This window comes from Lissotriton helveticus, chromosome 8, assembly GCF_964261635.1.
Source record: "Lissotriton helveticus chromosome 8, aLisHel1.1, whole genome shotgun sequence".
Classification (NCBI taxonomy): Eukaryota; Metazoa; Chordata; class Amphibia; order Caudata; family Salamandridae; genus Lissotriton; species Lissotriton helveticus.
The window spans coordinates 1,263,847,367-1,263,870,971 of record NC_136069.1 but is presented as its reverse complement, the minus strand read 5'-3'; the positions used below and the strand labels follow the sequence as shown (position 1 = coordinate 1,263,870,971).

At 46.9% G+C, this 23,605-nt stretch overlaps 1 protein-coding gene across 1 annotated transcript in view; it reads right to left on the bottom strand.

The window, feature by feature from the left end:
* Positions 1 to 23,605, bottom strand: part of TMEM131 (transmembrane protein 131) — a 1,081,228-nt gene that overhangs the window by 431,783 nt on the left and 625,840 nt on the right. The window contains exons 24-25 of the mRNA XM_078658243.1: positions 22,441 to 22,550; positions 19,613 to 19,679 (exon numbers count right to left, since the gene is read on the bottom strand). Of these exons, the coding sequence (XP_078514369.1) occupies positions 19,613 to 19,679; positions 22,441 to 22,550 (177 nt within the window). The remainder of the gene's footprint in view (positions 1 to 19,612; positions 19,680 to 22,440; positions 22,551 to 23,605) is intronic.

The following is a 23,605-nucleotide window of genomic DNA, read 5'->3' as shown; positions in this document are numbered from 1 at the left end:
AGGCTGGGGAATGGCTGGAGAGGTACTGAAAATTGCAGCTTCAAGCACGGTAAATGTAACTTTCAAAACATTCAAGCTGCTGCTGTCAGGCTGCACATAAGGCTATTGGCCTAAAGCCATGTTTTCCAGGTATACTCAGTGGAAGGCACAACAGGAGCAGCAGTCCACAGCTGGCATTTGACTTCCAGGCCCTGGGTGCATTTTCTATACTTTATGAACAAGTTACTTAACTTCAGTGATGGTTTTTCTGGTAGATACTCTAACTGCAGATTCTTCATCTTTTAAATATTCCCCAATTCTGGATCTTGAAAATCATTAGCAGTACCCATTAAAGCAGGTAGGTGGTATCGAGTGACTCCATGCCAATGTTGTTCCACTTCAGAAGCGAAGAGGGGAGCTGTACATAAGTGTCCGCCATGCGTGCTGTCAGTTGCTTTCTAGGCTGTCCACACCCCAAGAAGCAGAACCCAACAGCAAATTGGCTTTTACCAACGTACAGATCTCTAGACGTGGGACCTTTTTCAATGGAAAATAAGTCCAGTTCATAGAATGGGGAGGCAGGGGGGCTGGTGAGGAATCTGGGGTATAGTATCTATCAGAAAGATTGCTACCAAAAATAAGTAACTTGTTTTCCTGAGAGATGTGCCTAACTGCAGACTCCTCACCTTTTAAACAGATAGCAAAGCAATACCTCCCAGGCGGTGGGTCTGTGAACTTGCTCAAACCAAAAAAATCATGCAGGATAGCGCAGAGCTGGCTGACAAGACAGTGTTGCTTTGTAAACGTGTGAAATGACACCCACAGAGCAGCCTGCCAAATACCTAGAGCAGGCGCCTCATGAGCCAACACAGTACTAATAGCCTTGGTTCTGTTGGCATGAGCCCTCAAGCCTTCCGGGGCTGCTTCTTGGCCAATACGTAGAAGATTTTCATAATCCAATGTTTAATGGTTCCCTTTTGCACTACCTTCCCCCTACTCAACCCTCTGAATCCAATGATGAGCTGATCATTTACACAATATTTTCTGGGCTGGTAAGAATGATAAAAAAGCTAAGAGTTCTTTCATGACCCAATCAATGGAGTCTCTCTTCCTCTTTGATGGTGTGATTATGGAGCGAAGAAAGTTAGAGGGTGATAATTTGACCGACATGAGAAGAGTCACTACTATCGGGAGAAAGTAGACTTTGGTTCTTCGATGTTATGGCAACGAGAACCCGCAGTGGACAACTATGCAGCGGTTCAAAGGGAGTACACATTAGGAATGAGAAGACTAAGTTGAGGTCCCATTGAGACAGAATGAAAGGAGAGAATGCAAACATCCCTGGAAAACCCTTAAAAAATGCATCACAATAGGTGAGTGAAACAAATAGGGCTGATACGGTAATTGCAGGAAAGCTGAAAGAGCCAATAAGTGTGCTTTACTTGTCTCTAAATGCAATTGACGGAAAGCTGGACAATGCAAACATTCACAAGGATCTGGGATTCATCCATCATTCTTTTGCTCACCACACCACCCCAGTTTGGACCCAGACATATGTAAATCAGTCTTGACCATGGAAAAGGTTTAAAATGGCCACAGAGTAGGAGTTCCCTGCTGGAGCTCCTGGTTTGGGGATAACCGTTTTCGGTGCATATCCCCGGTTAAGCCCGCCATCTGCCCTTCTCCCTCCCCTACTTCGTGTGCCCTGTCGCACTGATCGCCTGGATCTACCTTCCACCTACCTGCGTGAGGACGTCCTGCAACACGCTGGGATTGGGTGCCGCAAGGTCTTGATTCTGCCTTCTGCAACCCCTCCGAGTCCGTTGACTGCAGTGCTGTGGTGCGCATGCTGAGACTGGGTTCAGCGGCGAGGGACACATCACAGGACGTCCCCAGGGTGAGTGCTACTGCACCATGCTGCTCCGCTGCGAAGTCCCGACAATGCAGGTCCTGACGCTGAGGACAGTGCTGCCAGAGTGGAGGATTTGCGCTCTGCACTTGGTTTCGGCGCCGTGTAGCGCCGAAGAGATCGGGACCGATGCTGCCCTCTGCCTCCAAATGCTCAGCTAGGTGGTGGTGCTACGAGCATGTATGTGCACTGAAGATGACCGACTGATCTCTCCCACAGTAGCCGCTGCAGACACCATCCGTTGGCCCTCGGTGTGCAGCAGATAGGAGCGTCTGGGCGCTGTAAACGTTTTTTATCATGGTTCCAGCAGGGACGTGGTAACCTTGCCATTCCCCAAAACGCTCTCCTGTGATGTCAACTTTAAACAATATTCTCTAGTACTCATCGGTAACTTTACCACACTGTTGCACTAAACCCAGAAATAGGACTACCCCCCCTGAAGACCACTCAAAGGAAAGTGAAAGAGAACAGCCATCTTGAACTGATGCATTCTAAGTGGATTGGCTCCCATTAACTCAGACAACCCCCGCTTTTCCACACTCAAACATATGGGTATCTACAAACAAGAGGGGTTATCAAAGAAACTATCTGAGCAAATGATACACTTATATGAAACTAATGAATCCTATCAGCGAACGAACAAGATGCTGTTCCACCCTGACGACTGAGGAGATGTAATCCTGAGAGATCCCCTGGTGCATTGCTGCGCCGCCATGAGAGGGACATCGGCACTCCTTTGGGGTCCGGTGCACGCCATCTCCTATCTGGGTCCCGTCCTGTCCTGCCGTTGCCCTTGGCCTGAGGCGTTGAAGCTGGCCCAGCCTTTCGGACTCAGTTGCAATATTTGTACTCAACCACGTTCCGGGTGGTGGAGACTCACCTTTTTGGCTCTAGTTGACCAACTCAGCTTCTCGATCCTATACTGCCCTACCCTAGCCAACAAGGCAGGACCTGGCCTGACCACTACTGGGGAAAACTATTATACTCTTGTGTATCCTCCCAACCTCTCTAAAACCGCAGCAAAATCTTTCAAGCACTCCACCCTGAAAACTCACCCTGAGTCCCTGATCTCTGATTTACGTCACAGCGCTGACAAGGGCAATCATTAACGACCTTATCACCTACTCCAGAAGAACATCCAAATGGCGCAAAACCATCGCACATCTCAATGTACACGAAACTAGGAACATACCGTATGGGACCAAGCTAATGATAGTGCCCTCCGCAATCTTGCGAGCGGACCTCACTATCACCCTCTACAAAAACCGCATTGTCTTGATACAAGCTACACCAAAAAACCTATTTAAATTCACAGACCTCTTTACCCGCCTCAAAAACCATGTGCATGACACCTGCAGTATATCAAACACTTGCCCTGACGACCCCCCAACTAGCGTGCCCAGGCACCCTCGTACCACCCCCTAAGCGCTCACAACTCAGCTCAAACTAACCCTTCTATCACGCCACCTACGCCTACCAACAGAACTGCTCTCAGACCTTTGGTCTCCTCCCCGCCAGCTCCTCCCTCTGACATTGAGACCAAAACTCTTTCTTTGTCCTACGACATAAGTCGTCCCAGCCTCTCTACCCTACCCCCACCGCATGCCATTAGAACTGCTAACAAACCACAGTCTCCATGCCCTCAAGCGCCTCCCTCCTATATTGATATCGAATCTCTGCACCAGAGCAGCCAAATTACCGCAGAGCATCCATAATTCCATTATGAATCTAAATAACCTCCTTCACGTCACTAAACTTTCCTCCAAGTTAAAGCCACCGTGGAACACCACCCTCCTCCCTATCACAGAGCCCTTCGATCACCCATTACCGCTATCCTTGAGACACCTTTGCCCTCGCAAGCAACCATGCCACCTCTCAGTGGAGGAAATCCTCTCTTCTCCTCTCCTACAACTCTACTCGACACCCCTAATCCGCTAGACCTTACAGAAGAGGAAATTCTAGTCATGCTCCTTTTCTACAACTCCGTCCCAGTAACACCCAATCCACTATAAGTGAATGTCAAACATGCCGTCAGCACGGTCGCTATCAACCCCAACAGATCAGCCACCCTCCGCAACAGAAGTGTGGTTGACAACAACCTTGTGCCAGTACCCCTGTCTGCCCCTTCGCACGACACCCTCTCCGACCACCCTCCACCTGGCCCCCTAATCAACTGCCGCTCAGCAGTTAAGCACACCGCCGATATCTCAGATCTCATACTGAACCATAACTTTGATTTAGCAATCCTGACCGAATCGTGGCTCAACAAATCTTCATCTCCATGCCTGGACCTCCTAGTCCCTCCCATCTACAACACTGCAAGGCTGGACAGACAATCTAGCAAAAGAGGGGGAGCCATTGCCTGCATTTACTGCTCTAACCTCCTCGTCACGGAACTCCTAGCAGACACCACAGACACCTGTGAATACCTCGCAATTTCCATTTGTAGCAACACTACCCAACAGTGCAATCTGCACATCTTTTACCACCACCCAGGCACGAATAACGCCTCACCGACCACCTCATGGAAATCATCACAGCCTAGGTTTCCTCCAACCCTAAAGACATTTTCCTTGGTGACTTTAACCTGCATTGGAATGACCCCAAAGATCCTCTGGTCAACGCCATCAAAGACTTCCTTGCCGACCAAGCCCTAACCCAAGCCTGCTCACTCCCTACACACTCGAAAGGCACCACCTCCAGACTGGATCATCGCTAAGGAATCAACAGTCCAGTCAAGCTTATCACTACTGCTCGGACCACCACGCTATCACTTTCTTATTACCAGGGACCCACAAGACTAGGGTACCACAACAGGCAATCCCTAAACACTGGGTTAGACACACCCAGGGAACTGGCAGCCCGTTGCAAATCTGCACCCCCCCCCCAATATCAATGATCATTACTCTGTGACTATAACATTCTCAACTCAAAAAAGGAATTTTTCAGGTCTGAACTGAGGTACGCCAAGAACAGACCTTGCAAGCTCTTCAAACTGGTCAAACGGCAATCCAACAAACTGGCCAAAACATCAAAAGAAACCCCCAAGTAACTAATATCATCTGAGGAATTCTCCTTTTTCTCTGATAAAATCACAGCCTTAGGCAATGAGCTCAGATCAGCCAACTACTCTCAACCCCTTTTCAGATCTGCCACCTCCCTTTGAGCCGCCTCCTCAGGCCTCTCCTAAAAACCAAGCGCACTGGACCGACTTCAAAATCTACGACGAGCACGCCATTGCGAAAATCCTATCCACCTTAAACCCAAATAACCACTTTAATGACCCCCTCCCCTCCAACTGTCTAGCTGCCACCACCCGATCCATCATCCCTAGCTGGACTACAATAATTAACGCCTCCCTGCTTCAAGGATCGATACCCGACTCTCTGAAAGCTGGCCAAGTCTTACCAATCTTTAAAAAAAACGGCGCTTGTCCCTGCCTCCCCTGACAATTTTAGACCTATTTCTAATATCCCACTCTTAGCCAAAGTTCTGGAGAAGTGTGTGCAGCAGCAGCTGTGCCAACACATCACCAACTTCCACCTTCTAGATGACTTCCAACCCGGTTTTAGGCCTGGACACAACACGGAAACCACCATTCTCCACATCGTGGAGGATGCCCTTCAATCCCTTGACAAAGGCAAAACCTGTCTCCTAATCCTCCTTGATCTATCGTCAGTCTTTGACACGGTCAACCATGAAAAACTACTCGAACGGCTCAAACTCAGGAAGGGACGGGATGGCTCTGTTCTGGATTGGTTTAGGTCCTTACTCCATAACTGATCTCAGAGATTCCTAATCAACTCGAACCTGTCTGCTCCTTCTCCGGTCACGGTTGGAGTCCTCCAAGGATCAACCCTGTCCCCTACCCTCTTCAACCTTTACCTCATACCGATTGCCGAAGTATTGCGAACTGCCAATGTCTCCTACTATAAGTATGCTGACGACACCCAGATCTACATCAAAATCTCCTCCCTTGAGGAGATGCTTTCCCTGAATGAAGCCTTGAAACTGACTCTCCTCCAATCAACTTAAACTGAACGCAAAGAAGACAGAATTTCTTTTAAGTTGCCTACCAAATATAAACCCTGAGACGCAGGTTTGAATTAAGGCCATCACAACCTTCAACAACCCTCCAACCTCCTGCCAAATCGCTTGGAATAACCCTGAACTGCAACTTGACCATGCGGGACCACATCAATTCAATGACCAAATCAGCCAGATTCCACCTGAGCTACCTAACAAAACTGAAACCCTTCCTTGATACTCCCAACCTAAAAATGGCAGTCCAGTCTCTAGTCATCTCTATACTTGAATATGGCTGCTCTACCCTCTCGGGTCTACCCAAGATCTCCCTGACACCCATAACAGCCTGCCTCAACGCGGTCGCCAGACTACTAACTGGTTCAAGGAAATTCAACCATATTTCTCCTCACCTGAAAGCTCTGAATTTGCTTTCTCTACAGGCCAGAATCCAAGTCAAATTGGCATGTATCATCCACAAGCCACTATACTTAAACTCCCCTGCATATCGTGCCCAGATACTTGTACCAGGAACACAGGATCCTCCAGATACCTCTTGCTCCAACCTGCATGTTTTTGAAAAAAGAAAACTTACAATTGGGCCATTTCTGGGGCCGCACCGAGAATATGGAACTCACTCCTGCCCCCCATTAGAAGAATCCCTTCTCTGGCTCGCTTCAAAACGGAAGCCAAACCCTTCCTAATGGGAAAATTCCTCGCCTAATCTTTGCCTCCTACTCATCCAGAGACATTGCCCTACTTCTGTCTAGTGCATCCCCCTGGAGTACATTGACACTATCCACCCGAACTTCCGGGCATCCCACCAAGTACCCAGGGACCTACATTGTCTCATAAAATGCAAATGTGTCCTTTTACCTTTATCCCTTGTGTGCCCAGCCCCCCTCAAGCATGTTGTATATTATTGTGGATTCCTGTAAAGCACTCTGATACCCTAACGGGTCAAGTTTGCGCTCTATAAAAACTTCAAATAAATAAATAACAATCTCCCTTCCTTTCTCCGCTTCACCTCCAAATTGTTGCAGTTTATAAAATCATTGGAAAACCGGGTCTACACACTTTAGATAGGAGCTGGTACCAAGCTAGTAGACTCTGGCATGTGTCGGCACCCGGACACCTTCCTAGGTAAGCAGATGAGCTCTGAAAATATAAAAATAATAAATAAATAAGTCCTTTCTGGGCTAGGGAAAAAACAAAAAGCAACACTACAGAAGGTTTGGCTTAAAGTGTGTCAATATGCCAAGTAGCACCAAGCTACAAACTTTCTCCAACAACAAGCACATACCGATTTGGTGGAGGGACGCCTGGGTGCCAAGTTGACAATGATAATCTGGGGAGGAAGGTTAAATGTTGTTAACTGCTATCACTCAAACTCCAAGCATGGAAGTGGAAATCGTGCAGGTGCAAAACCCTGCTCTTTTACTGCAACAGAAGATCCTCTCAAAGAGGACATATGCTCAGGTTCAGGAGTTCTGGATACCACACACTCCTTGTCCAATTCAGTGCCACTAGATGACTTGGGCCTGGTCGTTCCTGACCCTCTTCAGAACTCTGGGAAGGAGAGATAGCGGCAGAAAGCAGTGTAGGAGTCCCAAACTCCACTCTAGGGAGAATACGGCTTCGTGGGAAAGCAGTCTTGGAAACATCAACATGCTAACGTGCCAACATTGAGCATTCTCGATGGTGGCGAAAAGAAAGAGCCAAGAGTCTCCCCATTGGTGGAAGAAACCCCTGCGCCACAGGAGGTGGTGATGCCCATGAGAATCTGTACGAGCCTCCTTTTGATGGATGGCAGAAGGCTTTCAATGCCAAATTGATGGTCTGCAACTGCATTACACTGATGTCAAGTTGGCCCTCTGTAGGAAACCAAGAGCCTTTGGTGTCCATCTCTCCCATATGGCCTTTCCAACCCAGAGCAATTTATCATTGTCATTTATGGGTGGAGTAAGGAGAGGGGACGGCCGTTGGTCCAATCTTGGTACACCAGCCACCACTGCAGATATTATGCATTCTCCTCCAAAATCTGGGCGTGATTGGAGATGTCTCCCTGATGCCGTGCCCGCTGGGACTTCAGATCCCACTGGAGAGTCCACATATGCCACCGGGTGTGCTTGCCCAGCTGGACGCAGGAGTCCATCAGTCCAAGCAGCCTCAGAGTAATCCTCAATAAGATCCAGGACTGAGGCTGAAACATCAGGCTCATACGCTGAATGTCCTGGGCTCTCTACTCCAGGGTGAAGTGAAACTGCACCATGTCCAGAATGTCTCTGATAAAGGGAAGCATCTGTGAAGGAGTCAGGTAAGACTACAGTACATTGATCGAGAACCCCCAACAATGTTAATAGATATACTGCAGTCTGGAGGTTGGTGGAGGTAACCACAGTCATCATTTTTGTGAACACCCGAGGGGTATTTCTGAGGCCAAAGGGGGTGGAGCGGCGGGGGGCACTGCAAGCTTAAAGAGCTCCTGTCCCACCATGAACTGCAGATCACACCTGTTAGTTTGCAAGACAGGAATATGAAAATAAGCGTCCTAAAGAACAAGTTACTTACCTTCGGTAACGCTTTTTCTGGTGGATACAGTATCTGCCTGTGGATTCCTCACCTTGTGAATATCCCCCTGCGTCAGCAACATTCGGAAATGCTTTTGTAGCTCTTCACGCCGACGTGGACGTCACAGACCGTACGGCTTCGCGCCCCGCTTCGCTTACGTCACTGACTCCATAATAGGACTCCGTAGGCGTGATGACATCAGTTCCGCCCTTTTTTCCGTGCCTGCGAGGCACACGGACGGACCGACAACAGTAGATATACACACAATGTACACAGTACCAAATATTTCAAGATAACACACACAGTGTGTAGTCAATGCAGGAAAGCAATTATAATAACACATTTCCTTTGACAACAAAATATGTACATTAAAAAAATGACACTAATACAGGTATAGAAGAGTGGACAATGGGGAGGCGGGTGGGCCAGTGAGGAATCCACAGGCAGATACTGTATCCACCAGAAAAAGCGTTACCGAAGGTAAGTAACTTGTTCTTCTGATGGATACATCTGCCAGTGGATTCCTCACCTTGTGAATAGAGTCCCACAGCAGTCCCCACTCCCGGAGAGGGTGTCCACTCTCCTATACCAGAAAATGCTAGAGGACAGAATGCGCAAATTGGCCGTCCCTCCTCACTTCGGAATCTAAGCAGTAATGCTTCGCGAAAGTGTGGAGGAAAGCCCAAGTCGCAGCTCTACAAATGTCCTCTACAGGTACACACCCTTAGACAAAGCAGATATAGCAGACCTTGCTCTAGTAGAATGAGCTCTTAAACCTTCCGGAGGTTCCTTACCCGCCAGAGAGTAGCATATCTTGATAAACAAGTCAATCCATCTTGACAGCGTGCGCTAGTGCACCGCCTTGCCTCTTCTGGCTCCAACAAAACCCACAAAGAGCTTGTCATCCACTCTGAACTCCAAGTAGAAGCTCACCGCCCTCTTAGGGTCCAAGCGGTGAAGTCTCTCTTCCTCCTTGGGAGGGGGAGGATAGACGGTAGGGAGGGTAATGGACTGCCCTAGATGGAAGGGAGTTAACACCTTAGGCAGAAAAGTAGCCCTGGTCCTGAGAACCATTCGTTCAGCATGAATGGTCAAGAATGGGGGCTTAGAACTAAGAGCTTGAAGCTCACTTACCCTCCTTGCCGAGGTAATCGCAATCAGGAAGACTGTTTTAAAAGATAAAAGCCTCAAGGAACACTTGTGCAAAGGCTCAAATGGAGAACCCATTTAGAAAGTAAGCACAAGATTCAAGTTCCATTGAGGTACAATGAAAGGAGTAGGTGGAAATTTATTTGTAAGGCCCTTTAAAAACCTTAAAACAATAGGCGATTCAATAAGGATGGCTGGTCTGGCAGGCAAAGGAATGCCGACAATGCCGATAGATAACCTTTGACTGTAGCTATAGCAAAACCTTGCTGAGCTAAAGAAAGAGCAAACTGAAGTATGTCAGACAATCGAGCCTTCAAAGGGTCAATGGATTTCCCACACACCAAGAGACAAATTTAGACCATCTATGAGATTAGATCGACTTGGTGGAATCACGCCTGGCCGATAAAATGACATCCACCACATCATGTGGGAGAGAAAAAGAATTCAGGTTGCCCTGTTCAATCTCCAGGCATGAAGGTGCAAGGTCTGGAGGTAGGGGTGTAGAACCTGCCCCTCCATCTGAGAGAGGAGATCTGCCCTGAGAGGGAGACGGAGCGGCGGGCACGAGGAGAGGTGGAGAAGATCTGTGTACCACACAATTCTTGGCCAATCCGGGGCCATCAAAATGACTTGGGCCCGGTCTTGACGAATCTTCCTCAGAACCCGAGGAATCAAGGGTATAGGAGGAAACGCGTAAAGGAGTCTGAGTCCCAACTCAACTAAAACACGTCCCCCAAAGCTCCCAGCAACGGATACTGGAGACTGCAGAAAGACGGGCAGTGAGCATTCTCGTAAGTGGCAAACAGGTCCACCTGAGGAGTTCCCCACGTCCGGAAGACGTGACGAACCACTTCTGGATGAAGCCTCCACTCGTGATCGGCCGAGAACTGCCAACGGAGACTGTCTGCACGCACGTTCAGAACTCCGGCCAGATGATTTGCCATCAGACAAATCTGTTTGTCCTGAACCCAGGACCAGAGACGCAGAGCTTTCTGCAGAGACACTGCGTTCCCACTCCTCCCTGCTTGTTGACATACCACATCGCGGTTGTGTTGTCCGTCAGGACCTGAACCGACTGACCGCGAAGGGAAGGGAGGAAGACCTTGAGCGCTAAACGAATCGCTCGCAATACTAGAAGGCTGATGTGGAGCAACCTTTCCTCTGAAGACCAAAGACCCTTGATCTCCAGATCCCGCTGATGAGCACCCCGCCCTTGGGTAGACACATCCGTTATCACTGTGACCACCGACGGAGGCAGTTGAAAAGGCTTTCCTTGAGGCAGATTGCCTTCCACGCCCCACCAAGACAGATCCACAGCAGCTTCTCTTGAGATCCTCACAGACTCCCTGAGATCTCCATTGTGTTGATACCACTGCCTGCAGAGGCACCACTGGTGTGCCCTCATGTACCAGCGTGCATGGTTGACCAGCAGAATGCAGAAAGCCAACAGACCGAGCAGACAAAGGACCTTCAGGACTGGAACAACCGCTCCATTGAAAAATAAGGGAATCATTTCCTGTATGTAGCGAATCCTTTGTGGAGGAGGGAATGCCCGACACACAGTGGTATCCAGAACCGCACCTATCAACAGGTTGCGCTGGGAGGGCACCAGGTGAGATTTGGGTACATTTATCGAAAAGCCCAATCTGTACAACAACTGAGTTGTGACTTGCAGATGATGGAGCACTTTCTCTGGAGATTCTGCTTTGATCAGCCAATCGTCCAGTTACGGGACTACTGGAATCCCTGACCTTCTGAGATATGCTGCCACCACAGCCATCACCTTGGTGAAGACTCGAGGCGCAGTAGTAAGACCAAACGGAAGGACTGCAAACTGATAATGTTGCGAACCCACCGTGAAACGGAGATACTTCCTCTGAGACTTCAGGATAGGGATGTGGAAATATGCATCCTGCAAGTCGATCGACACCATCCAGTCTTCTTCCAGCAGCACTTGAAGAACCTGCACAAGGGTGAGCATCTTGAACTTCTCCTGCTTCAGAAAGACGTTCAAAACCCTGAGGACCAGGATTGGACGAAGTCTGCCATCCTTCTTGGGAATCAGGAAATACCGTGAGTAGCATCCCTGACCCCTTTCCTGCTCCAGAACCATCTCTATTGCACCTTTTCTTAGTAATGCCAGGACTTCCTCCTATAGAAGCTGCAGGTTGTCCTCTGAGCAAAACCCTTGGCAAGGAGGGTAATTCAGAGGGAATTTCTGAAAGGGAAGTGCATACCCATTCTCCACGAGATTGAGAACCCAAAGGTCCGATGTGACCGACTGCCAATCTCATAGAAAATAGGTAAGCCGACCCCCTACAGGACCCGCATGATCCGGAATGGCGGATCGAGGGCTGCTTTGCTGAGGTTGGAGGGGGGTGGGAAGAGGAAGAGGAGGAGGAGGAGGAAGCTTGAAGTCCACGAGGACAAGCTTTTTGTCTGCCTCTGTACGACTTGTACGGCGGATTTTGCTGTTGCTGCTGCTGTTGCGACTGCTTGTAGGCTCGAAAGGAGGACCTTCCAAATCCTCTATACCTTTTACCTACAGTACCTCTAGACTGTAGACCCAAAGACCTGGCTGTTGCTCTGCTATCTTTGAATCTCTCCAACGCAGCGCCAGCCTTCTTCCCAAAAAGGCCAGAGCCGTCAAAAGGTAAATCCATTAGGGCAGCCTGGACATCAGCAGAGAATTCGGAAGACTTCGGCCAAGCTGCTCTTCTGGTGGCAATAGAAGACCCCATGACTCTCGCCACAGAGTCAGCCGTGTCCAACCCACTCTGGATGACTTGCCGAGCAGCCGCTTGAGTATCAACAAGCACCTCATTAAAATTCTGCCTGTCCTCCTCTGGTATCTTAGGGGCCAGCTGTTTCACAGAATCCATCAAAGCATGGATGTAACGCCCCAGGAGGCATGTGGCATTTGTCGATTTTAGAGCCATGCTCGCTGAAGAAAACTTTCTTTGCTGCTTGGCCTTGCTTTTTAGAATCTTTGTCCCCAGGCACCTGAGGGAAAGCACCTGCAGATTTTTTGGAGCAGGCTGCCTGTACCACCAAGCTCACTGGCAAAGGATGAGAGGATAACAAGTCTGGGTCTCCAGGAGCCACCCTATATCTTCTTGAGAAAGCTTTTGAAACTGCTGGAGCTGTAAGAGGCCTATTCCACACCTCCAAGATTGGCTCTGTCAAAACTTCATTAAAAGGAATCATAGCCTCCATCACAGAAGGAGAGAGGAGGACTTCTGTTAATATATTTGATTTGTACTCCGCAGTAGGCAAATTTAAATTCAACAGTTCTGCTGCCTTCTTGATGACCACATGATATGGTGCCACATCTTTTGAAGGGGCATCTGGGACAGAGGATAACTCCCAATCCGGAGACAGCTCCAATCCACTAGCCTCCCTTAGGTCATCAAAGAAATAATCCGATTCCTGCAGCTCACCTTCTTCCAGCTCCACTTCTCTGTACCTCTGTTCCTCCAGAAGTCGCTGAGCCTCACGCCTCGACCTCTCCTTTGGGAACGACGTCGACGCATCCGCAATCGACTCCGATGGAGCCGGAACCGCCGTCGAGCTCGGAGCCGAAGGAACAGACCGCTACACTCGAGGTCGAACTGGAACCGGCGCCGGTGACGAAGGAATCGGCGTCGAAGACCTCGGTGGCGCCGAGAAATGCCAAGGCTGTGTCGGAGCCGGCATAAATGGCATGAACGGCGCCGGAGCATACGTCTGGGGGACTCCCAGATTAAAGGCCATCGGACCCATGGGACCAACCGGTGCTCCAGAGGGGTACATGGCTCTCGTGAAGACTCCATACATAGCGTTTAAATACTGTGTAGGGTCTTGTCCCGGGCCTGGAAAGGGTGGGTGTGAACCCACAGGCTGCTCTTGAGGCGGCACCGGATTCTTGTCGACTTCTTTCTCGGGTTGGTGTACCGGAGTCGTCGAACCCTCAGGCAAGGGAGACTCTTCCTCCTCTCGAGTTGGAGATCGAGACGGTGCCGGAGAGGGATTCGACACCGGAGCCGGTGAATGCTCCGGCGACTCCATGGGCGAAGCCTCACCTTTCGGATCCAGAACATCTGGAGAAGGAGATACATCCTCATGATGTCTTCTCACTGGCTATTTCAGTCTCAAATCCGAATCCTTCCCAGAATGGTGTCGAGATCCATGCTTCCTCTTCTTATGCTTATGCTTCTTTTTTGTCGACCTGGAAGCATGCCCCGACGACGACCTCGAAGGCGACATCGAACGGGATCTCGACCGCGACTTCGAACTCTTCTTGTACTTTTTACCCTTCATCTTGGCAACCAGGAGCTTCGCCTCTCGTTCACGAAGGGCCTTGGGATTAATTTTCTTACAGCATGGACACCCCTGGACATCATGGTCTGAGGACAAGCACCATACGCAATCTTCATGCGGGTCCGTGAATGACATTTTCCCGCATTCTCCGCACGGCTTGAATCCGGTCTTCTTCGAGGACATCTCGACAGGAGACAAAGAAACAAGAAAACACTGAAAGTAACAAACAGTAACAGAGTTACTCGACAGCTACAGAGGATCCCTCGAAAACCGTTAGCGTCGACGAAGCGGAAAAAAGGGAACTGATGCCATCACGCCGACGGAGTCCTATTACTGGAGTCAGTAACGTCAGTGGAGTCAGTAACGTCAGTGGAGTCAGTAACGTCAGTGGAGTCAGTAAAGTCAGTGGAGTCAGTAACGTCAGTGGAGTCAGTAACGTCAGTGGAGTCAGTAACGTCAGTGGAGTCAGTAACGTCAGTGGAGTCAGTAACGTCAGTGGAGTCAGTAACGTCAGCGGAGCCGCGCGCGAAGCCATGCGTTCTGTGACGTCGTCCACGTCGGCGTGAAGAGCTACAAAAGAATTTCCGAAAGTTGCTGACGCAGGGGGATATTCACAAGGTGAGGAATCCACTGGCAGATGTATCCATCAGAATGTTCAATGCTACCATACAATTTCCAGGGATGAAGGCAGAAAAGACCTGGGCTAGGGAAAGCGTCTAACTTTGTTCTTCTGCAAGAAGGCATTGAAAGAGCAACGGTCTAGGATAGGATAGAGCCATCCATCCTTTTTTGGCACGAGAAGGTAGCATAAGTAGAAGCCCATGCCTACTTCAGATGAAGGCACCCTCTCTATAGCTACTTTGAGCAAAGGTGTCTGCACTTACTCTCACAAGCCGGACAGATGGTGCACCGTCAGTCATCCTGATGGTGGTGGGAGAAGCAGCAAGGTGACAAGAAATGGCAGGTCATAACCCCACTAAACCATCTTGTCCTAAGTGATAGTTTGCCACCATAATCGAAAATATTTGATTGTGCCTTCTGTAGGACAGTAGTATGCCTCAAAGGACACAAAGATGTATGGTGCCAGAAGAAACTGTGGGTGTGGATTGGGTCGCAGCCCTGTTGTCTACATTGTCTGTGGGTATCGCAAGGTGTGCCATTAAAGAGCTGCAGAGTGTGCTGGTAGTATTAAAACCCCCTTACCACAACCACGGAGAGAGCGCAACTGTTTCCACAGTGGAGCAGGCTGTTGCCCACTATCTTTGTATAGCTTGTGGGGCAGATCTGCTTTCTCGCCATAAAGACAAGAGCCATCAAAAGGCATGTCCATCAAGGTTGGTTGGTCATCTCCAGAGAAGCCCTTAGATCTCAAGGTGTGTCTCCAAAGACTCACATGTGTGCCTATTGTCCAGCCAAGGCAATCTGTTATCGAGCCCACAGCAGATTGTAAACAATGCCACATCACGGCTTCTTAAAAGGCTTGCAAGAGGGTGGAACGTAGACATCGGGCACTGAAGGGAGGACCTGACTGGCTAAGTCCCAAAGGGTGAAGGTGTAAAGCCCGAGCAGGAAACTGGTGTTGACGGAATGTAATGCCAAGCTGGTGGAATTGAAAACACGCTTTCCAAAAGTTTAGGACTTACATTCACTAGCCAGTGGAGTGATAGGGAAGGCATTTGTGCTTATTTGGCTTGTGGATGCCAGTATGATCAAACTTACCAGTGTCAGGTGCAGAGTTAGACAGGCTGGATGGCCCATAGCTGCACAATGGCATAGTGTTATCTGACTGTAGCCTAGAGCAAGGATTTGCCTAAGATCCAAGCAGAGTGCCTGTGAGAGCTTCATTAAATGGCAGGATGGATTTGGTACTAGTTTGTCCCGGAGGAAGAACCTGAGTGAGGACATTTGATTTCATCTCTGTGGTGGCAACTGGAGGTCAATAACCTCCGCCGCCCTTTGCATCCCAATTGCGAATGAGCTACTTTCGACCGTGGCAGGGCCAGGTGGAGAAACCAGTCCAGCATGTGTCCAGGTCACTGGCAGCCTTATGATCCTTGTACCAATTGTCATTTTATACTGATGGGCAAATTCATTCACTGCTTCATAAACATCATTATACAAGTCTGTTCCAAATAAAGTATGGATAACTCTGGGCCTGACATGAGGTAGGGGCGATTTATCAGTCTGATGGGTTGCCGACGGGCTGTGGCCCACGTGGATCATAGTGCAGCCTTGGTCATTTAGGAGTCACAAAGCAGTATAGGGTATCCTTCAGCATTCAGCGTCAACGCACCAGGGCCTGGTACAGGTTGGGACATCAAAATTGGATTCAGCACGGACACCGGTGCAGGGATTGTAGAGAATCCAGAGTATCCAGCTGGCACTGAAGGTGGACAAGCTCACAGGGTCCTAGTTGGAGGTGCTCTCAGTTCCTTGGCACACAAAGGCATGCAAGGGGGAGCAAGTAGCATGCCAAAGAGATGCAGCACTGCATCACTGGGGATGCTGAAGTGTTGCCAACGGCCCCAGAAAGGATTGGTTACCTTAGGAAAAGGGTGGGAATCCGTTCCCAAGTGGAACAGCATTAGGAATGAGCTCGGGAGACATGTTGACGCCTTTGCACCTTCTCTGGAGGTCGGGAGCGGCTCGAAAGGGGGGCTCAAGTGCAACTTGGACATCTAATGCTTTTTTTTTTGGCCTTACCCAAAGACTTTGACCACTAGGACCATCAGCCGAGAGAACGGGTCCTTCCCTTAGACGTCCACCTTTCACGTCATGGAGTCTTGCCATGTTTAACGACATGGAGCTACAGTCCATGGTCCTGGGTGACCTTAAGATGCATCAAGGCGCAGTCACTGCAGCACTGGATATGTGGTCTGACCCCACACACCAAAAAACAACTTGATGGGGATCTGTCAGACATTTGTTTCACACATTTCCTACAAAGTTATAACCTGTTGTTCTCCCACGGGCTGAGGGACTTCTCTCTTCCCTTCAGGGACATTGTACTGTCTCGTGCTGGTGGACAGGGGGGCAAACTCACACATTGCACATGATGCGCATATAGCGGAGTTATTGGAGGCATCACCATCCCAAGAAATGCTGATTTGCTGACTCGTGCGGATGTGGGATATCTCTCTCCACTGTGATCAGACATTAGATAATGTTACTGTTACCATTAATATATGTTGCACCGGCTGCTGCTTATCAAATGTGGTCTTTATTGTACTATCATCAGCATTTGCATGCTTTCTACTAATACGGTTTCTCTTTTTTAGAACAATGTACTGTATTGAAAACTATTAAAAGTGGTTAAAAAAAGTTGCAACCTGTTTTTGAGGGTGACACTCCCTTCCACACTGGTTATTAAGTGATTTTTTTTCAGTGAAGTGTCTTGTGAAGAGACTAAGGGTTGGTCACCATCCACGTCTAGCGGTGTGGAAAGAAAGAAACTAACATTAGTGCACAGCGGTGGAGCTAATTTATGGCTCTGCTCACCACTTCCGTAGTGGGACGATGTTGGCGCGGAGGAACAACTGCCATTTACCAGCACGCAGTGGTACTGCTTAGGATTTTCTGGGTCCAGTCTGACACCTGAGGAATATTTAAAAGGGAGAAGAATCTGTGATTAAGTGTATCTATCAGAACCTAAGGGCTTCTATGTAAGTAAAATATGTCTAATAGGAATAAGCCAATTCCACCATTTTAAAAGGGGGGTGCACAGGCACTTTACCCCTGTTCAGCAGGAATCACAATGCACAGAGTTCAGTAAAAATTTAGTACAGAAAAAGGCTAAAAATCTAGGGTGACAACAAAGAAAAGTTTGATTTCCTACATACGCAAATTGATTAGGTGAGGAATCTGCAGGGAAACCTATCAATGAGAAAAAAACCTACTAATCTTTGGTAACAAGAATTCTCATGGTTACATAATTTTCCTTCAGATTCCTCATCTTTCGCCTTTCTCCCCTGTGAGTTATTGCCGTGCTTAATAAGATCACAAGGTAAACAAACATCATGTACAGTATTTTTCACTGTCATTGATACTCTCTTGGCCCCTTCTCTTCTTCACTGCACGCCTTAATGGGAAGCAGAAAAAGGTTTCATGAAATAATGACAGCAAGACGGTTTTCACCTCTATCATATCCTGAGGTGGATTAGAGCCGAGGCTGCATGGTGCCACTTGGCTGTACTGGGAAGATATAGCTGTTGATTTGTTTTCTAGAACAGTCGGAAACCGAGGGGTGATTGAAAAGCAGATGTCAATGCTTAGGTAAAGAGTGGTTCAGTAAACAGTGAAGTATTTTGAATGAAGAAGTGTATTTCCAGTGATTTCCAATACCAAGACCTGTAGTGTCAATGTGGTCCATTAAACAGAGCTAAGGACGTTAAATTAACACTGATCTATAATGGACTTAAATAACATACATGCATGCATGCTTGATCCAGGCAACCGGACACTTTACACAGGTGCAGGTACTTGAAACTCATTTGCTATCTTTATTTTTAGGAGACTAATGTTTGAAAATTACAACATGCTTTCCTAAACTGCTACACGTTTAATTCTTGCTTTATCCAACAACCTGTTTGTTATGAACCAAACAAGATGGTTCAGCAAAGCCAGAACAACAGTTTCCTACATACAGCAAGGAAAACAAATTGACTATAACCTTAAGTACCAAATATTTTTTTTGTAAAAAGATTGGTAAAATCAACTTAGGCCTTGATAATGAACACCTTGTAAAGGTTTCCCAAAATAACAAGTGTTTGGAAATTATCTTTGAGAACAATTTCCTGTGGCCTACTAATTTTGGTCAAATACATTTCTCTGTATCATGAGCCTCCTACGAAAATTCAATCATATATATATGACTTTCTTTGTATTAACCTTTAGTTGGAGAGCTGAATGGAAAAACAGTCTAATTTGTTTCTTTTCGTGATTATTTTGTTTTTTCATCAAATTATAATGTTTGGGCTCAAAAGGGCAAATGTTGGAAGTTCTAATATGTCAATACCACCCAGTTTAATGGTTAAAGCTTTTAACACTTAGCGTGGATGTCACTCTTTAAAAATAGTCACTGAGGCTTGTCTCTTCAGTTTTATCTGAGATTAGTTAAATAAAGAAAATGTTATAGCTCAAATCTGTAAGGGCAACATCCTGGTAAGCCAATTCAAATGTACACTAGTCCATTCTAAAGAATAGCTCTTCTGGAGACCTTTGGGATCTTACATGAATTTGTGATGCAAGATTTATAAGATATTAAAATGATCCATATTAAAGATTACCTGTGATATCAATTGTTTGAACTTAACATGAATGAAGTCAGTGAAAAAGGTCAGCAGGGATGTCCGGTTTTGTCAAAACTGTTCCAGCTTTATATGGTTATTATATATTTACCCAGGTCCCTAAGCTTGGAAGTATAGTTTTACAAATGCAGCAAAGTATTGAACTGAAACTGGATCAAATCCACTACCAGACTTCAAAGTGTCTGATAACTGTTGCTGTAATATGAAAGTTAAATATACTCTCTCATTTCCTACTGATGTGTACTGTATACTCTTGATAATACAGAGAATACTGGATCCAAACATATATAAATATAGTTAGTTTAATAATACTGCAAATAACTACATGATTTGCAGAGATTTAAAGCAGATATTTTTCTTAAAATGTCAAACTTACCGAGTTACGGAAGACATGAAATTCTAATGTACTTAGGTCTACATTTACAGGTTTACTCAAGCCGAACCTGAAATAAAGGGCATATGTATCATTTATGAACAACTCACAATCACAGACAATTTTTACATCAGCAAAATGGGAAGTAAATAAAATGTTTTCGTTCCATATTTGTTTTCATTTGTGTTCAGCCCAGAGTAAAAATGAAAACAATACCCAGTCCTTTTACAACAAGAATCTTACTTCTTTTTGTTAAACACCACCACTTAATTTTTGAGGGGAAAAATGAATGTTTGTCTTTAATCTGCCTTGACAACAATCAATCAATCAATAGCTGACAAGCCGTCAGGTTATGTGTGAATTTGAATATTTGCAAAATGACTGTGCGACATTTTACTGCCTTCAGTTTGCCACTGAATGGCAATCATGAGTGGAATAAGACAGTCATGTCTGTGAAAAGAGTTTATTTCATAAGTTACTCCCTTTTCAGGAAAGTAGTCACCCAGAAAGGGCCCTAAAATATCTGCACTATTCCTGAAGGACTAAAACGGGGTATATAACTGCCAATGTTAACAAGGAGCACAGATCCCTTCAGTGCAGCTTACTGCCAGCATTTAAAGGCTCAGACACTTAGCCACTGGCAATAAGTACATTGGCATTTGAGAGCCAACATGCATTCTGTTGGTCACAGTCATGCACAGTATGAGCTGAATGTGTGGTAAGTCCTGATGCATATATTAGCCTGTCAATAGTGAGGTACAGGAGAAGAGCACAGATGAAGGCTAGACAACAGGCTCAAATGACATTAAGAGAATACCTCGAAAGCCTGACACAGAATTCACCAGTAGTATTTCCATCACTATACAATCTCTAATGTGAAGACAAATCCATATTTGAGTTATCCTACAAATGTACTCTTTCCTATAGGACTCAGAAGAGTCTTTATTGCACCTCTTAAACAGGCCCATAGATGGCTAGACCACAAAAGAAATAAGCAGAAACACATTAAATCCTTCCCTTGGTATTACAAATCAGGAAGCCCCAGCAACCACTCCATCCTTATGTATTGCCTGAGGTAACTTGGGGTCTAAACTTACCTACATACAGCTCATTCGTTAAGTCCTCGGTTCTACCTTTTGTCATCTCCCTCCCCTCTGTATTTGCTTCTCAAGCGCCACTTTTCACTCCCCATTCCCTCACTCCTCACTTCTCTCTCCTTTTTCAAATCTACTAATCTCCCCTTCTTTGCCCTCTCCTCTTCCCTCTACCTTCAGCTTCCTTTCCTTGCTGACATTTTTCAGCTTCCTAGTTCTTCTTCCAATCCTTCTCTGTTGTTTGCCTATTCTCTCCCAGCTATTGTTTGGCTCTACCCTGTTCTTATCCTTCATCCCTCTATTGTAGATCTCCTCCCCCTGTTCTTATCCTTCATCCCTCTATTGTAGATCTCCTCCCCCTTGCTCTCCCCTTTATTCCCCTTCTTTATCTTCTCACCGGTGTCTTTTCCCATTATCTTTTTCTGCTCTAACTTTTGTTGTTGTCTATTTCATTCTCCAACTCTTCTCCATTCCTGCTTTTGTCTCTCTTCACCCTAATGATACCTCTCTCGCTTTCTTCTCCACTCATCTCTCACTATCATCTCCTTCGTACTCTCATTTGGTTGTTTTCACCGCTCAGGCTGTAAACTTAACACCCCACCTGATCTGGCTGTGACAGCAATATATAGCTAAACCTTAAAGTGACTCTTAATTGGGGAAAAAGAGCAATGGTCTTCTATTTAGCTGCAAATATTCACTGCAGTCACTGAAGCAAAGTCAAATGAGCATCACATTGCAGTAGCCTATCTGAACTCACTGCCTCATCATTAACATGTTAACCATTTGACAGCTAAAACGTGTGGAAAGAGAGATGGGACTGTTTTGGTGACCTTTGAGCACAAGAGATGGGTGGAGGTCTCTGACTGGAGGGGAACAAACAGCATCACCCTGGAACAGTCAAGAGTAGGCCTGGGCGGAGTTCAGCTACGAAGAAGTCCCGGAAGTACTGAAAAAACTCAGCCTCTGAGTTCAGCAAGCGGTGGATTATGGTAAGTTGTGCTACTCCTGCTGATTTTTAGTGCTGGGAGTTTGGCCCGTGCTGTAAACTCAGCACAAACTGCACCACGTGCAGTGCAACAGTGTGCTGCTTCCTTCTGCCGCTCGAGTAGATATTCTACTCAAGTGGCAGCTTCCTCAACGCGAGTGGCTGGGTTCCCAAAGCGAGCGATAGTGACCTACTGCGACCGCCGACATTGAGAAATCTCACCGGGAGGTGGTCTAGCGTACGGTTTTCCTCGCTTGCGCAAGAGGAAAAACTCTTCTATGAACAGTTTTTCAAGACTCCGTGCTCTACACAGAGCGGGCAAAACACTGTAAGAGGAATTTTACGCCCAGGCCTAGTCAAGAGCCAGCACATGCTTTCACACTCCACTATTCCCAGCTGGGACACTCTGATGCTGGCATCGTCAACCACTGCTGAAAGAGCTTGATCATTTATGTCTACACCTCACAGGAACCTGTGGTTGGCTGCAGCATGTAGGCTCACACATGTGAAACATTCCTAGTCGAGACACTAGCCACCAAGGTACTAAGCGTAAGAGGAGTGGGCAAAATGATGGATCAATGAACAGCTCACAAATGCATCCAACATTTAGCAATCATCACCTAATTACACGGAATTAAGTTCAAATCTGAAGCAACAGAGGCAGTGGGAACTTAATATTAAAATCATATTTTTATAAGCTTAAGTTAACAGCATTCACAGGACAAAAGGTAATTATCCTATCTTGAACATACCTCGTTATAAGCTTATCCAACAATGCAGAAGGGTTAGCGTATAAGCCTAATGGAACAAACTGAACAAAGACAGGAACATCTGCTGGATTTTCCAATAATATTTCTTCTTCCTGGGAAAAAAACACATTTGTCAGAATGGCACAACATTCAAATGTTTAATTAATTGCACAACCTTCATCTAGATATAACTGATCTTTGGAAAAGGGAAGTTTTGTAACATCACACATCAAAAATCACATAACATGATCCTCAATTTCTTAGGGTTAGAGACTGGGTAAGAGGAGGGGTAATTGACTGGAGTGTGTGGTATTAGGGGATATGACTAATATCAGGTGTTATACAGTGGAATGCTATACGTGTAATGGTAAAACACATTGCATGGGGATCTGACAGTCATGTTCATGTAACAACATTAATAGGGTTTGAGCTCTAGGACCTCTTGAAGTGACGTTTGGCATAGTCTGCTATCTCAGTGGGCTTTTCTAGGGAGACAAATGACAGGCAAGGGACCCTTACAATGGTTACCAACTCACCAAAAGCACCATATTGTGGACACATGCTGGTTACTCACCCCCATCTTTAGTGAACCTCCTGAGCATTGCGGGCCTACAGGTTTGGATCTGCTGTCTAAAGTTACTGCCTGGCTCCAGAAGCTGGCTCACTTGGGTAGCTTTTGCCATACTCCACTTGTCTCCTCACCTCTCCCACACTTTGCTTACTCCCACTTCTCCGTCCACCCCATATCAGTGTCCCCACCTTGATTCTTGAGTGTGCTTGCGAGTCCAGACCCAGGTAACTCCGGGTCTGCATTCACACAACTTACAGGGGGGTTGCCACCTCCCTTACCAATCCCTGTCCTCGGTCACTGCGCTCAGCAAGATTGCCATATGTTTTTCCTGGTCCATCCTCTGCTGCTGGAGAAGCTCTTGGGGGTATATACCCCGGCAGAAGATGTTCTGCAAAGTGATGTAATGTCTCATGGCCACGGAAAGATATCCGGGTGAAAGACTCCTTTCTCGCTGATATGCGGTGTAGTATTATCCTATCGTGGCATGATTTCAGCTGTCCCGAAATCATGCCATGATAGAATAACCATGAGTCATTACATCACTTTGCAGAACATCTTCTGCCGGGTTATATAACCTCAAGCGCTTCTCCATTTAGC